This window comes from Acipenser ruthenus, chromosome 14, assembly GCF_902713425.1.
Source record: "Acipenser ruthenus chromosome 14, fAciRut3.2 maternal haplotype, whole genome shotgun sequence".
Taxonomy (NCBI): Eukaryota; Metazoa; Chordata; class Actinopteri; order Acipenseriformes; family Acipenseridae; genus Acipenser; species Acipenser ruthenus.
In genome coordinates, this window is record NC_081202.1 from 8,225,284 (window position 1) to 8,239,604 (window position 14,321).

The following is a 14,321-nucleotide window of genomic DNA, read 5'->3' on the forward strand; positions in this document are numbered from 1 at the left end:
CAGCCCAGGTGTAAGCTGTAGTGGATCTGCATTAGAAGACCGCGAACCAAGTTGCAATATGTGGGCACATCTGTTTGTATGTGAGAAACCATACAACATCCCCTAAACTGTTGGCAGCAAATTGTATTGTACCACACGAGAGTTGCCCTTTATTGCGTATGCCTGTGGACCAAGACTGGGTTTAAATTTGAATTATGGTGGTGCTGTTCTTAAAGGAGCTTTAAATAAATATTGTGTGAAAATATTATGTTGTTACAAAATGCCAAAAATATGTATTTCAATTTGTTTTTGTTATTTGGTACTTGCTGTAAGGGTAGCAGCATCTTAGTGTAATCAACATTTCAGCCCAGTTGTTCCCTAGAAATAGGGCAGCAGTGTGGAGTAGTGGTTAGGGCTCTGGACTCTTGACTGGAGGGTCATGGGTTCAATCCCAGGTGGAGGACACTGCTGCTGTACCCTTGAGCAAGGTACTTTACCTAGATTGCCCCAGTAAAAACCCAACTGTATAAATGGGTAATTGTATGTAAAAATAATGTGATATCTTGTAATAATTGTAAGTTGCCCTGGATAAGGGCCTCTGCTAAGAAATGACAGGTACAAATGTTTGAGAGTCTACATATCCCTAGTATATGACACTATCTATCTATATATATATATATATATATATATATATATATATATATATATATATATACACACTGTAATGCTACACCTTTCCTGTGTAGTCATTACAGGTTTTGACAATGTACTGACCTGTTGATTTTCATTACACTGTTAAGGAGCATTAAACGATTGACGAATCACTGTTTTTTTTTTTTTTTTTTTCTTGTAGTGCTGTGATATACTTGAAAGAGGCTTCCAAACCCTACTTTTTGTCTTTACTTTTCTGATTTTTCTAGACCCCACATTCAAATCAGTGGAAGGAAAAGGTACTTTCTAAGAACATATGGATGTATTTAGGTGTATAGTATGTAAAACCATTGAATTTTGAAGAGATTTTGGACCAATGTTTTACTGTATCCTTTGTAAATGTGAAATGTAAACCTTTTGTAACCAGAGGAAACCAATGAAGTCAAAGGGTAGAAAGAAGAAAACGTGTACCCAATGTGTTTTTTCAAAAATACAAAATTGTTCATTAGAACTCTGTTGTACATGTGTTTTTTGTAACTGCTTACTCTTTTTTCTTATCTTTACACCTCAATCGTGACTTTTAATACTGATTTTGTTTAGCATTAGTCACTGAGCTGAAGCAATGGCTGCGTGGGGAGGCCCTGAGTGTGGTAGGATTTGGCCCAGGGGGTCCCCCTCTGTTCCGACAGGAGTGCCTTCAAGCTGAGGCCCAGCACAGCCAGACTTTCCAAGGCGAGGAGGAGAGCGTCGCTGGGCTGTAGAGGGATCAGATGTTTTGGGGGGCGGGGGGCAGAAACGCAGATAAAATGTGAATGCTCAGACTAGTTCTAAATAGGGGCTCTACACTGAAATGTTCCAGTGCTAAAATAAAAACATTCATTTGCAAATGCAAATTGTGTATTGTCAAAGAGAACATTAAGAACTGCGGATTCGTCTGATTAACTAGTTACCAAATCCACAGTTTTCCTCTCTGAAAATCAAGTAAATTGCCAATACTAACATGGTTTAATTGCTAAAATGAGGTGAAATATCAATGGTAGTTAGCAATTTAATTTTAAATAAATATGAGTTAAATAAGTCATTAAGAGATATCTTAAAATAATAATCTTAAAAACTTCAATTCAATTATTTATGCCTTAGAATGAAGATTTAGTAATTTTCGAGATATGGCCAATTGCCAGGTAAACCCTTTATTCCGACTGCAAAATCCGATTCCGTGGAATCCAACTACAGAGAAATCCGATTACTTCATACCAACATCATTACGTTTACATGGCATGAAGTAATCGGATTTCTCTGTAGTCGGATTACACAGAATCGGATTTCACAATTGGATAAACCAATTGCGATAGTTATCTCGGTATACACGGCGTTGATCTAATCGGATTTCCTACTTATTAATTGACGAATTTATTTGTTTATATACATAAAAACATTTATTTTTTTTAAAAAAGTATTTTTTTGATTCATTTTCTTACCTGATAAGAGTTAAATTCTACCGATGACGTTTTTAGAAACTGCAGACGAGTCAGCAGTCACGGCACCCCAGATAAACCTCCGAAGTTACAGCTATTCTCCTATTTTATTTCAGAACTTCTTTCCAGTCAGGATGCATATCGATTACACATCTTTCCTAATGTGTATTTCAACATCTATGATGTTGATGTAAACATTAATGCGAACCTTGGAATGCTTAGCTTTTCCGTTGTCAGTGTTTAGCTAGAGCAAGGCAGACGGGGCCATACTGACGATTACACCACAACAATTTTAAATTACGTCCAGCTGTTGCTTTCAGTGACCACAGTCGTACTGTATGGGAAAAAGAAATGGTAAGGATAAGTGGTAAGTAACTGTACTTAAGAATTTTACAGATGCAGGACAAATAGTGTCGTTTGAAAAGCTCTGCGAAATGGTCGAGCCAGAAGGATATACACGTGTGTCAGAGACCCCATCCCATTAAATTCGTCGAGACATTTTATTAAAACAAAAAACAGTTTCTCGTCACTGGCTGCTTCTTTCTGACGAGACATCATGCTCATCAACCCAAACACACACAACTGCTCATGCGACATGCGCACTGCCGAAATAACATTGTAATCCGATCACCGCGTTTACAGGCAGCGAGATCGGATTTGAATCGGGTAACCCACGTACGCAAACTGATGTACAGTGTAATAGTGCACTTTTTTCCATTTGTTTATATTGGACCCCCTGCTCCACAACACCTGGAGCACTTTCTATATTCAAACGCTCTTCTCTTACTCATTACATGACTGTATGAGGTAATCGGAGGGGAGCTGCACACCTACAGTATACAACAGCTCAATGTTTTAAACACTACTGACATTTTGTCAAAATCTAGCATGTAAATCAGATTTTATTCCAGATGCAACATTTAATCAATTAATTGTTTATTGATCACCATGATTTAGGCACAATTAAAAATCGATCGATCAAATGTCCAGGGGCAGGTTTTTCAAAATTTTTAATCTGGATCAAAGTGATCCGGATTTCGTAATCGAGATTACTTTTATCTGGATCATTTTCACTCGGTTTTTCAGAAAATGTCATTGCTGGATTACATTTATCCAGATAACAAATACTCACGATTACAAAATCAATTTTTTTGAAGTAGGCTAGTTTTTAAAAAAAAAAAAAAAAATTAAGAGGCCTTTATGATATAATCTAATTTAACAAAATAAATAAGATATTGGTAATAATGATTAATACACAACTTTATTTAGTTTTATGTTTTTTTTTTTTTTTTTTTTTTTTTTTTTTTAACAAAATCTAAATCACTTTTAATATTAGTGCACATATAACGCATGCAAATAACGGTTATACGATTTATGCTTACTTAGCAGAAATTAAATAACTAAACCTAAATTGAATAAAATGTTTTTAGACATCTTCATAGTCTTACTTGTCGGTCTAGAGTCCAGTATCTCTCAGACGCGCTTTAACTAAGGAGGCGTATGTGAAGGCATATACCATCACTAAATACGTGTTTTCACTTTTGCTTGCATGGATACAAAATTTAAATAAATGTGTAAATATGATATTTTAACACTCTATTTGGACATATGGCGTGTGTTTGCTATGACAAATCAAACACATTATCGATGTTCTATGCTAATTCAAAAGCTAAATCCACCTCCGCAGTAGGATCACAATATTCCTGGTATTTTCAAAGTAATCCTGATCTCCTCTTTTAAATTCTGAAAACCCCAATTGCAACATTTAATCGTGATTAAAAATGCGATCAGATTACCAAAACGAAATCCGCATAACAGTAATCCCGATCGCATTTCGATGTTTAGAAAAACCCAATTGGACAATATAATCCAGATCAAAGGCGGAAATCCGATTACGAAAATTTTGAAAAAAACGGTCCCTGGTGTCCTATTTTGAGCCTCGCTTATATTTTATATTATGCATTTTTACAGTTGTATTTGAAGGCTTTTGTAAGCACATTTGAACAAGAGGTTTTCTGAATGCACGATTTTGGATTATTACCTGTCTGAACATCGATTAGGATTGGTTGCTGATTGAACCTCTATTTAAAAATGTACCAGTTACAATTGTCTTTTTCGCTCTCTTTTTTTGCCAACTGGTAACAGAATGCAGTTACCTTGTCAAAAGTATGCATGCAAAAACTTGGCTATCATCCTCCTTGTGCTATCTCTGTTTTCTGCTTTATGCTCATAGAGGTAAAAACTGTGACAGTTTAAAATGGAAGCAGGCTATCCTTCACTGGCAGAGTAATTTCGACATCTGGCAGCAGTCCAGATGCTCTCTGCAGTCAGTCGCCTGCCATTCTGATCTGAGTGAAAGGATCTTTAATAAGAGTTTGAACAAAATCCAGCCTGAAAAATGAGTTTTCCATCCCAGCAATCACTGGCCTAACCTCTGTTGTAAATAGTCTCACTGCGCTGTACAGATGGAGTACCTGCACCTGGGGATCAGGGCAATCTGGGAGCAGTACAATTTAAACAGCTGGGTGCAATTGAAACAAGAATTAGCTTGGATGGGCCGAGGTATTTCATCTTGTATGTATTATGTAAAATGGAAAAAGAAGTTCGGTAATCTTTAAGCATTTGAAAAATGCATGGTTTACGTGCAGGTCTGCTCTGAGGTGTGCTTCCACTGTGCAGCTGTGATAATAATCTTACCCTGCACATTTTTCCACAAGGGGCTATACAAAGAGAGCTCTAATTTATTGCCTTGGGTTTAACAGCCTGAAACTGATTTATTTCAGTTGAGCTGAAATGGGAATGTCACCCGAAGACTGATCATTTGCTAGATAGGCCCAGCGCATCCCTGCTGTCTTGCTTGTTAATTTATAACTGGAAATCCTCCTTTGCTTATTTATACATTAGTACATACAGCACAGCCGATAACAAGGAAAAGCAAAACACCTTTCCAGTTATAAATGACCATTACACCTGTAAAGAAGTTTCTTGATAATAGCTTATGGGGAGGGGGCTGTCATAACACTGGCAACAGGGCCACCATAGGAAGTCAGGTCGACAGGATTTGTTACGAGGATGCAACGTGTGTCAGTTATTCTCAGGACTCATTTCTCAAGTGTTAAATCCTTCAATTTTTTCAGGTTAGGCTGAAGTGAAAATCTTGTGCATGCTTGCATCAGAAGCACCTACCAACCTCTCTTGCCCATTGTGACTGAAACAGACCATTTATTGCAGCTTTCTTTATGCATGTAATCCTTTTTCCTTGTGCGGTTATCTCTGATTATGTTGATTAATAATTGGTCAGATTTCTACAGTTAGATGTCAAAGCTAGGGCATGCCAGGCTATGCATTGCATTTGCAAAACTGGGAGCCTGTTAGCTTGAAGGAACCTTACTTATCTTTTCAACAACCTTGCAGCAAGGTTGCTACATGTGCGTGCAAGCTTTCTCTCCTGTTACGGAATACAAAGTGGGCTGTGCATGAACCAATTATCCTGGAAAACCTTAGCTCAGTACCAAACGGCGAAGGCCAATTGATTTCACTTCAAATATCAGTGTCTGTTGCATTGTCTTCACTAATATTCACCCTACCTACATATTGCAGTTATCACATTGTGTTTATCATATGGTTTCAAGGATGATGGCACATGATTTAGGTGGTGTGGATAGGGTATTTCATTTAGTTATTTAATGTAGTGCTAAACAGTAGCACCTGCTATCCACTACTTCACATTTAAAAAACACTCTAGGACACAAGGCTTTTAAAACTATTCTGGAAAACATGGTCCCCATTTAAATCCACCTCTTAAAATAATACTAATTTAAATATTTCAAGTGAAGCAGTGTATACAATGGGACACGCAGAAAATACATCCTCATTCAAACACATTTTCCGTCCATTGTTTGTACCGTTTTGATGACAAAACTGCAGCCCTGGCAAACACAGCTGAGGCTGAAGCTTCCTGCTGCAATGCTGACTGCCAAGAGCCTCCCCCTCTTTTTGGGATAAATGTTCTCTGGTCCAAAGAGAAAAGGTGACAGAGTAGTAAATTCCTCTTACAGCTTACATGCAGTCTCAATGCTTAGTGCTGCAATGTTTGGACAGCAAGAGATCTGCCAATAGGGGGAAATGGGACTGGAATTCATATCACATGAAACATTATTTCTCAGATCAGAACCACCACCCATTTAATTCGATTTTAAAAGTTTCATATTTAACGAGACCGATTGTCACCTACACATCCCCAGACGGACACATTTGCCTGAATATGCCTTTTGTCTAGCTTTTAGAGGTGTGATATGTGCGGTATGTACTCTAGTAAAAATCTCTTACCCAAACTAATTTGAACCTGGGGTGTTTATAAAGTCGTTTTTATCGCGCATCCAGATTTAAAAAAAAAAACAACTATTGGTATTATTTAAGAAGCGTAAATAGAAATATATGGGTAGAAAACATCAGACGTGTAAAAAAATAAAATAAATAAATAAAGCTGTTTTACTTCATGAGATATCCCAACACAACACAAAGTTTGTAATCCTACAATACTAGTACTGCTTTTATTTTTTTTGGTTATCATATTGGAAATCAATTTATTGTGCATAAATGCAATACTACTTCACCTTTTATTATTTCATCAAGCATAGTCCAGGGATGTAAAAAGCACATAACATAGCAATTTGATTCATTTCAGGTTTACTTATGAACCACTAGATAATTAAATAATGACGTGTCTATTTCCATCCCTTTAGATTACATATTAAACATTTTATATTTATAAATAGTTATATAAAAACACTATTAGCAGAAATCATATTATGTAACTCCTGTTCCTCCAACGAAACGGAGTAAAAATACAAATCACACGTGTATTCAACTTTTAAATATTTATTTTAAAAAGCAATATTCTTTCTGTATTTCTATTACAGGCACATGAAGGGAAGTGTGGGTGGACTACATGTACAAACGTATTATTTGTACTGTTAAAAAACAAAACGATTTTGCTTGGCCTGCATTGAACCCTGTACTCTGTGTAAAATAAACAAAGGAATTCCCATTGTCATTGTCTTCGTTTGCAGCTCATCACCGGCACCGGCAAGGCAGTAGCTTGCGCAGTTATCTCCATAGCGGGCCATGTCACAACCCATCCAACAGCACAAACTACTACCTCAGCCAGTGTCGCGGTGGACGACAGCGCGCAATGCACTGCGCGAATTGAAAAGCAGACACCGAAAAGGCTTCTGTAGTTCCTCTTGCCTCTTATCTTCCGCAGACATCATCCTTTCCAGGGTGCAGAAGTCACGGAAAAACCCCGCCCCGATCCCTCGGCGCTGCCCCTCTCCTTACATGACCTGAAACGTGCATTGCAACCAAGCCTAAATTATTTTATACTGAAACCCGTGGAAACATCAATGTGCTAAACATTCTAAAAACACATTTTGAAACGTTGTTATTATTAATTATAATTAACGATTAAACAGTTAACACATATGAAACGAAAATATTCTTTTACAGTAAGACGCAGTGTTAGGACTATGTACGTCGGTGCTGCTGCTGCTGAACCTGGGTGTTGGAAAACGAACCTTGCAATGCAGTCGGTTTTGTATTATTTTTAACCTCTGCGAGGTCATGCACTACATTTTGTACTTCTGCAAAAAAACCAAAACAAAAAAAAAATAGGATTTAACATTTCTCAATTTTAAACTAATTGAAACCTACTCTTAAGAATGCATTTCCCACCCAGGAAATTTCTAGAGCTTCATTTTCTATCCATTCATTTTGACCCAGCCATCAATGGACACGTGCATCTCTCGTCTGCAGTCCGGCGGGAAAGAAATAAATAACATAGAAGCGATCGGGAAACAAACTACTAATTAATTTAATTTAATTAAATATATATATATATATATATATATATATATATATATATATATATATACACACACACACACACACCACAATTTAACATGAAATCGACTTTTCATGTTTTTTTCCAAATTTTAACGGCAATATTATATCTGCTTTGTCAAACAAGTCACTTTGAACACGAACAAGCTAGAACTCCACCACATACCGGATCCACACAAACGTGACAGCTGTTCATTTGGGAATTGATTCCATTCTTTAAATCCCTATAATATTTTTTTTCAACTGCACTGTTCGTAAGTATACAAATACATTAACATACACTAATATAATTGTTTTAAATGAAGCAGCAAGAAGGAATAAAGACAAACGTATATACTTTTCATAGCTGGTAAATCGTGAGGCCCTGCTGATTCAAAGCTGCACTGACTGGTTGACAAATCATGCAAGGCTCCTAAGATTTTTAACTCACGATTCCATTCGATTTCACATCCCACGCAGGTTTTTTTTTTTTTTTTTTAATATATATTTTTATTTTAACAGCACTAAAATATTTTACACCGCTCGGTCCCAACACTCTCTCTCCCTGGTGGTTTCAAAGGCTTTCTTGACCGCGAAGATAAATTGTTTCTTGAAGTCATCGTTTAGATCTCCAGAAATTCCCTTTTAGTATCCACGCGTAAGCCACAGCGCTCCCTGAACATCACGACCAACTCTATTCCCTACTCATCTCTTCCTCTCCAGAGCGCAGCTCTTCTGTCTCTGACTTCTGATCAAGTCTGGATAAAATTCGCGGGAACGTCAGCGTGGGCGTGCAGCAACACGTCAGACACAGTGGCCTCTGGGAAAAGGAGTTCTTCAGAAAAAGCACGCAATTTCAACATCTCATAATACAGCACTTGACAGTATCACTGTCAGAAAACATTTCTCTTTTATTAACTTCATTAAGGAAAGACACACAAACAACAATTAAGACATTTCAGCCATACATCAGGTAATAGTGTGTAGCAGAAATACAGCTGCATTCGTAAGCCTCTACAAAAATTAGATTGAGACTTAATGACAAAGCTTTTGAGTAGAATTATGTCGCCAATATACAGTAAATTAAACTTAGCACATTTGTTTGTGTAATACATTACCCATTCTGCAAGCATTACAAGACAACCAAGAGAAGGCTCAAATAATTACAAGGTAAAGGACATTAAACTAAAGTTTATGCAATTCAAAATGGCATGCAATATAAACTATTCTGCTTGACACTGATACGAAGAAAGAAGGGTACAGATGGTTGACTGAGCAAATAGATTCCCAGCTTTCCTATGTTCTCATGTTATTGTGTTATCCCTGTCTTGGAATTCAGTCAGGGTGACATCATTCTTATACAAGTCAGGTGGGCGCACGTCAAATGCACATGTGCAGGACCCAACATATATGGTCTTCTACTCACTGTTTTAAAAATCTATGAAGCCAAATCTGCAATGCGCTAATAACGTAATGTTGTAAAGCTTCAATGATCAGGGGCCTGATCTTTATATTTTATGAGAACTCGATTTTGAACTTTTGCAAATAAATGTAGCTTTTAATATATCAGTGTTATGCATGTGTTCTGGAAGCTATATATATATATATATATATATATATATATATATATATATATATAGTTCAAGTATATTTTCCCCTACAGGAATTATCACTTTTTGATGTCACTACTGCAGTATTATTATGTTTTTTTTATTTTTTAGAATGGCTCAGGATGCAAATATAGCCTCCAGAAACCTCAGCTGTACAGTTTTCCTTGTCTGATGTGGGTATTTCAACAGTGAAAGAATTCTGCCAGCACTCCCTTCTCTTTCAGTGGTGCCAGTAAGTATTGGCCCTTTGTGGTTGTAGTTAATCATTCATTTGTTGTCTCAATGTACTAAATATTTAAATACCTTGCAATGCAATACATATTTACCAGCAGTCAAGAATTTGTTAAGCTTAGAACAAGTCAAAGTTCTGGCAACTACTCATCTTTACCAAAGTACCTGGAATGGTAGGTTTTATGAAATTTTACAGGCTTTTTACACATCAGTTTCAAGTCCTTAGAACTTGAAGGCTGTCATCTTTCGACCCTATTCTAGTCTTAATTGTAATACACAAACAAGTTGCAAGACCATGATATGTTGAAAAGGCACATTTTTGAATGGAAGACATACTGTACTCAAATCCAGTATTAATATTTGTTTATTTACCAGACACCTTCATCCAAGGCGACTTACAGAGACTAGGGTGTGTGAACTGTGCATCACCTGCAGTCACTTACAACTACGTCTCACCCGAAAGACGGAGCACAAGGAGGTTAAGTGACTTGGTCAGGGTCACACAATGAGTCAGTGGCTGAGGTGGGATTTGAACCGGGGACCTCTTGGTTACCAGGCCTTGTCTTTAACCACTGGACCACACACCCTCCTTAACTAGGGGATGTTCCGAATTAACTGCCAACAGGGTACCAAATCCCTATTAATCCTACAAGGCGCAAGTAGATTTATATGCTGGTTTTAAACTGAACATATTAATAATGTTTTACAGTATATAAAAACAAAATATGGGAATGATTAAAAAGTACTTACAAAGACACTGGGAATATACAACATAAACAACACACAAAAAAACACTAACCTTTTTTTTTTTTTTTTTTTTTTTTTTAGAACTGTACCATTTATTTTACACGCACAAGTACATCCCTTTTTCAGGCTGGTTACAGATGACATGGAATGTTACAGTAAGATCTTGCATACAATTTTTTGTTGTTGAAAAACTGCACAAAAGATCAGCCGTTTTCATCATTTATTTATTTAAGATCAATAACGTTCTAATACTTTATTTTTAATTACATCATTAACACTGTCACCACACACTGTACATTCACCCTCCCATCAGAAAAAAAAACCCCACTGCGCTTTACTGTAGAAGGTAATTCATTAAGTCCATCCAGTCAATTACTGTATTACACAGACTTCAATTGATGTAGTTCAGACTTTTGTTAGGGCTGAGTCTCTCAGTTGCCCCAGGTTACTGTCTGTTACAGAGGCTTATATTTAATACACACCCCCTCATTTTATGGTCAGGAAAATCTTCTTCATAAAAATCCACTCTTTAAAGTTTCTGGTATTGGTCAAGACTCTCCATTTTGCACTTTGGTTACCGGTGGCTGCATAAAGTCTTTAAAGGGACCAAGTGCTTCTTTCAATGCTGAACTGACCTCCGATGATGAGCAGGTGATACATTCAACCAGTGTTGGATACAATGCAATTACCTGTGCCCAGGTATTGGCATCAACTGTTATTTAAAAGAAAACACAGAGAAAAATATTTTTTTTTTAGTATTATTACCTTTAATTGTATTGTATTTTTGAACCACATAAAGTGCCACCTAGTAGATAAATGTCATAATAGTAAAGTAAATCTGAATGTCTTTTTTATGCTACAGTAACATCCTGTATTGTGGCAAAGCATAATAAAACACTTAAGACAGAAAATTACATGTTATGATCACCAAGAAGTGCCTAGCAGCTTGCCCTGATCACAGGCTTGACAGCACAATTCTAGCATGGTGGATTGGTGCATTAACATCTCAAAAGTAGCCATTGCAACTAGGGTCAAATGCAGCACTGTCGGGCAGACTTGATCTGCAGCTCAAGTAAACTACGGCATGCCTTCTGCCTCTTGAATATCAAGGGAGCCAGGGTACTGCATACCTGGAGAACATGCCCCACACCCTTTAAGAAATCCAATAGACAGGTTCTAAGTGGCCAAGCACTGCACATCCACAGCATGGACATGTAAAAATGAAGCATGATCTTCTCTAATACTAAAAGTGCTTCTCTAGATGAATGTGTACATCTTCTCTCCATTCACTTTTACCATCATCCTTTTTACAATTAAGTGATTCATTCAACTACATGTAATTTTTTACAACCCTCTCCAGTATTTTTTTTTTTTTTTCACTTACCATTTTCAGGCTGCGTTTTCTTGAGTGAGTCCATTAGAGTACTGATTGCTTTTAAAACAAAGATTATTTCAGTCACCTGTTGCCTACAAGTAAAAAAAAAAAAAAAAAGAAAGTTTTACATTATTGCAACTCATGGTCACTCTAAATACCTGTGAGGTATACACCAGCTTCATATAGTAAAATGCATTTTGGTACTGTCGAATCTCACATGAGGATTGAGTTCTGAATTTATACGATGGGGAACAACACAGCAAGGTCCAAACCATCTTACAAGTATTTGGTAAAACTTAGATAAATGCGATTCTGGCTTTTTAAAGCATGTTAACACAGACAAACACAACATGAACCAGTCATAAATTATTGAACTCATCAAAAAGGCTAACAAACTGTTTACAGAACTATGAAAATGTGACTTAATGACACACTCTTCAAATGATTCTAGGGAAGGCATGATGAACAGCATTTTAAACTTGATCAAATCCTTGTTACTAATCAGAAAAGCCATCACTTTCTATAAATTACACATATTTGTGTATACGACTGTATGTTAACAGCATTTAAATTGTAAATGGAAGAGACTTTGAAGAAATAATGAATTTGATATAAACTGACTTACACTTACTACTAAGTAATCACAAAGGCTAACCTCTGTATCTGACCTGCACTGGTTAATAACCAGTCTATATATATATATATATATATATATATAAAAACATATTTATGCTCCTCAAGATGAAGTTACTGAAAAGTCTTTCACCTTGGGAGCGGACATCTGCCACTTAACCTCTCATCTTCCACATAGCGATGCAGCACGTCTTGTGATCTTTTTAAGAGCACTGACAGTGCCATTCGGGAGATGTAACCTTCTTGAGGAGTCGTTATTTTGTTGCTGAAGGAGAACTGCAAGAGTGTCTCAAAACACACTTTGGAAAATTCTTCTCTCATCCGGATATCAATTTCTGCTTCTGTCGAGATTAAATACAGTTACTGCTGATTATCCTGTGACCTGTATCTGTTATTTGAATCAATATAACTAATTGTCAAATTCTATTTGTTTAAATGGAAAGCATAGAACTGAAGTTTACTCGTGTCAAATGATCAAACCCCTTCAAACAATTTTTATGGTGCCTAACAATAATAGTTTATCAGAAACTACAATTTCATGGTGTTAAAAATGTCTTAAATTACTGTACATGATAAATGCATCACCCTCCAACAATAATGAACAAATCGAATGGAAGTTATGCACAGATATAGTTGATTAATCATCTAACTATTAAAACCCATATTTCAACAACTTGTACTACAGTAACTCCAGTTTTGTATGGCTAACCCCTAAACAATGTTTAGCACCATTTGCTTTATATTAACGTGGACAGTTGCCTAGATTATGCCAATAACACATGTCTGATTATTTGTTAACCTATTTCTTACCTACCTGTAAATGAAGACGACTGAGAGTGAATGGACCCTTTATTGAGCATTGCCATTATCTGGCCAACAAACTCCTTGGGAATAAAATTAGCAAAAGGCAAAATCTCTGTGCTGATGAGTTGCACAACCTGCAAAAAAAGGAAAAGATCAAAAAGTGGCAACAAAAAAAAAAGAAAATAAAGTAAATCAGATTAATGAAGCAATGAAAGCATATTACCTCAACATCTATGCCTTCATTTTTCTGAAATTCTTGAATGGACAGATTATCAGGTGGTGTGCTAAATAAAGAAATTCAATAATTGCACATTAATATTTAAATAAACAAATAAATACATAACAAATTAACTACATTTCACTGACCAGGCACTGAAACATCTGAACTACAAAATGATCTCCTGAAAATCAAAACATTAAATGCTCAGAACTTCATGAGTGAAGATGCTCTTGCCATCGGCCAGTGAATCTACCAAAATCTTTCACTTTTTTTAGCTGCAGTTTTTGAATTGAAGCTGATGTGTTATGAATGTCTCCGATGTCTCTTTAAACCAGGGATCTCCAACCCTGGTCCTGGAGAGTCCCAATCCTGCAGGTTTTCTGGGTGTCTTTACATCCATCATCAATGGCTAAAGATCTGGAACACATTTTAATCTTGACTAATTAAGCCAATAATTGGTTCAATTAAGTAACTAAGAGCTTGGCTGAAACGAAAACCAGAAGAACCTGTAGCTCTCCAGGACCAGGGTTGGAGACACCTGCTCTATACACTACAGGTGAAAAGAGTAAGTGACCCTACCTAAAAGTACCTGTTTAAAAAAAAAAAAAAAAAAGAAAAAAAAAAAGTACAAGCTTAAAAAACCCAACCACAAAACAGATTTTCCAAAAATGTAATGCAAAAAAAACCTGTTGCATACGTCAGTAAGAAGCAAATTT

At 36.4% G+C, this 14,321-nt stretch overlaps 1 protein-coding gene across 8 annotated transcripts in view; it reads right to left on the reverse strand.

Moving 5' to 3' along the window:
- Positions 1-10,781: 10,781 nt before the first annotated feature.
- LOC117419816 (protein MON2 homolog) overlaps positions 10,782-14,321 on the reverse strand; it is a 39,448-nt gene continuing 35,908 nt past the window's right edge. For 7 of the 8 annotated variants that reach the window (XM_058985732.1, XM_034033017.2, XM_058985731.1 and 4 more), the window contains 5 exons: positions 13,609-13,669; positions 13,396-13,519; positions 12,715-12,922; positions 11,958-12,040; positions 10,782-11,285 (listed from right to left, as the gene is read on the reverse strand). In XM_058985732.1, the coding sequence (XP_058841715.1) occupies positions 11,122-11,285; positions 11,958-12,040; positions 12,715-12,922; positions 13,396-13,519; positions 13,609-13,669 (640 nt within the window). In that variant the 3' untranslated portion in view covers positions 10,782-11,121. Of the gene's footprint in view, positions 11,286-11,957; positions 12,041-12,714; positions 12,923-13,395; positions 13,520-13,608; positions 13,670-13,692; positions 14,023-14,321 lie in introns of those variants that run through there. The other variant, XM_058985734.1, reaches the window with a different exon arrangement.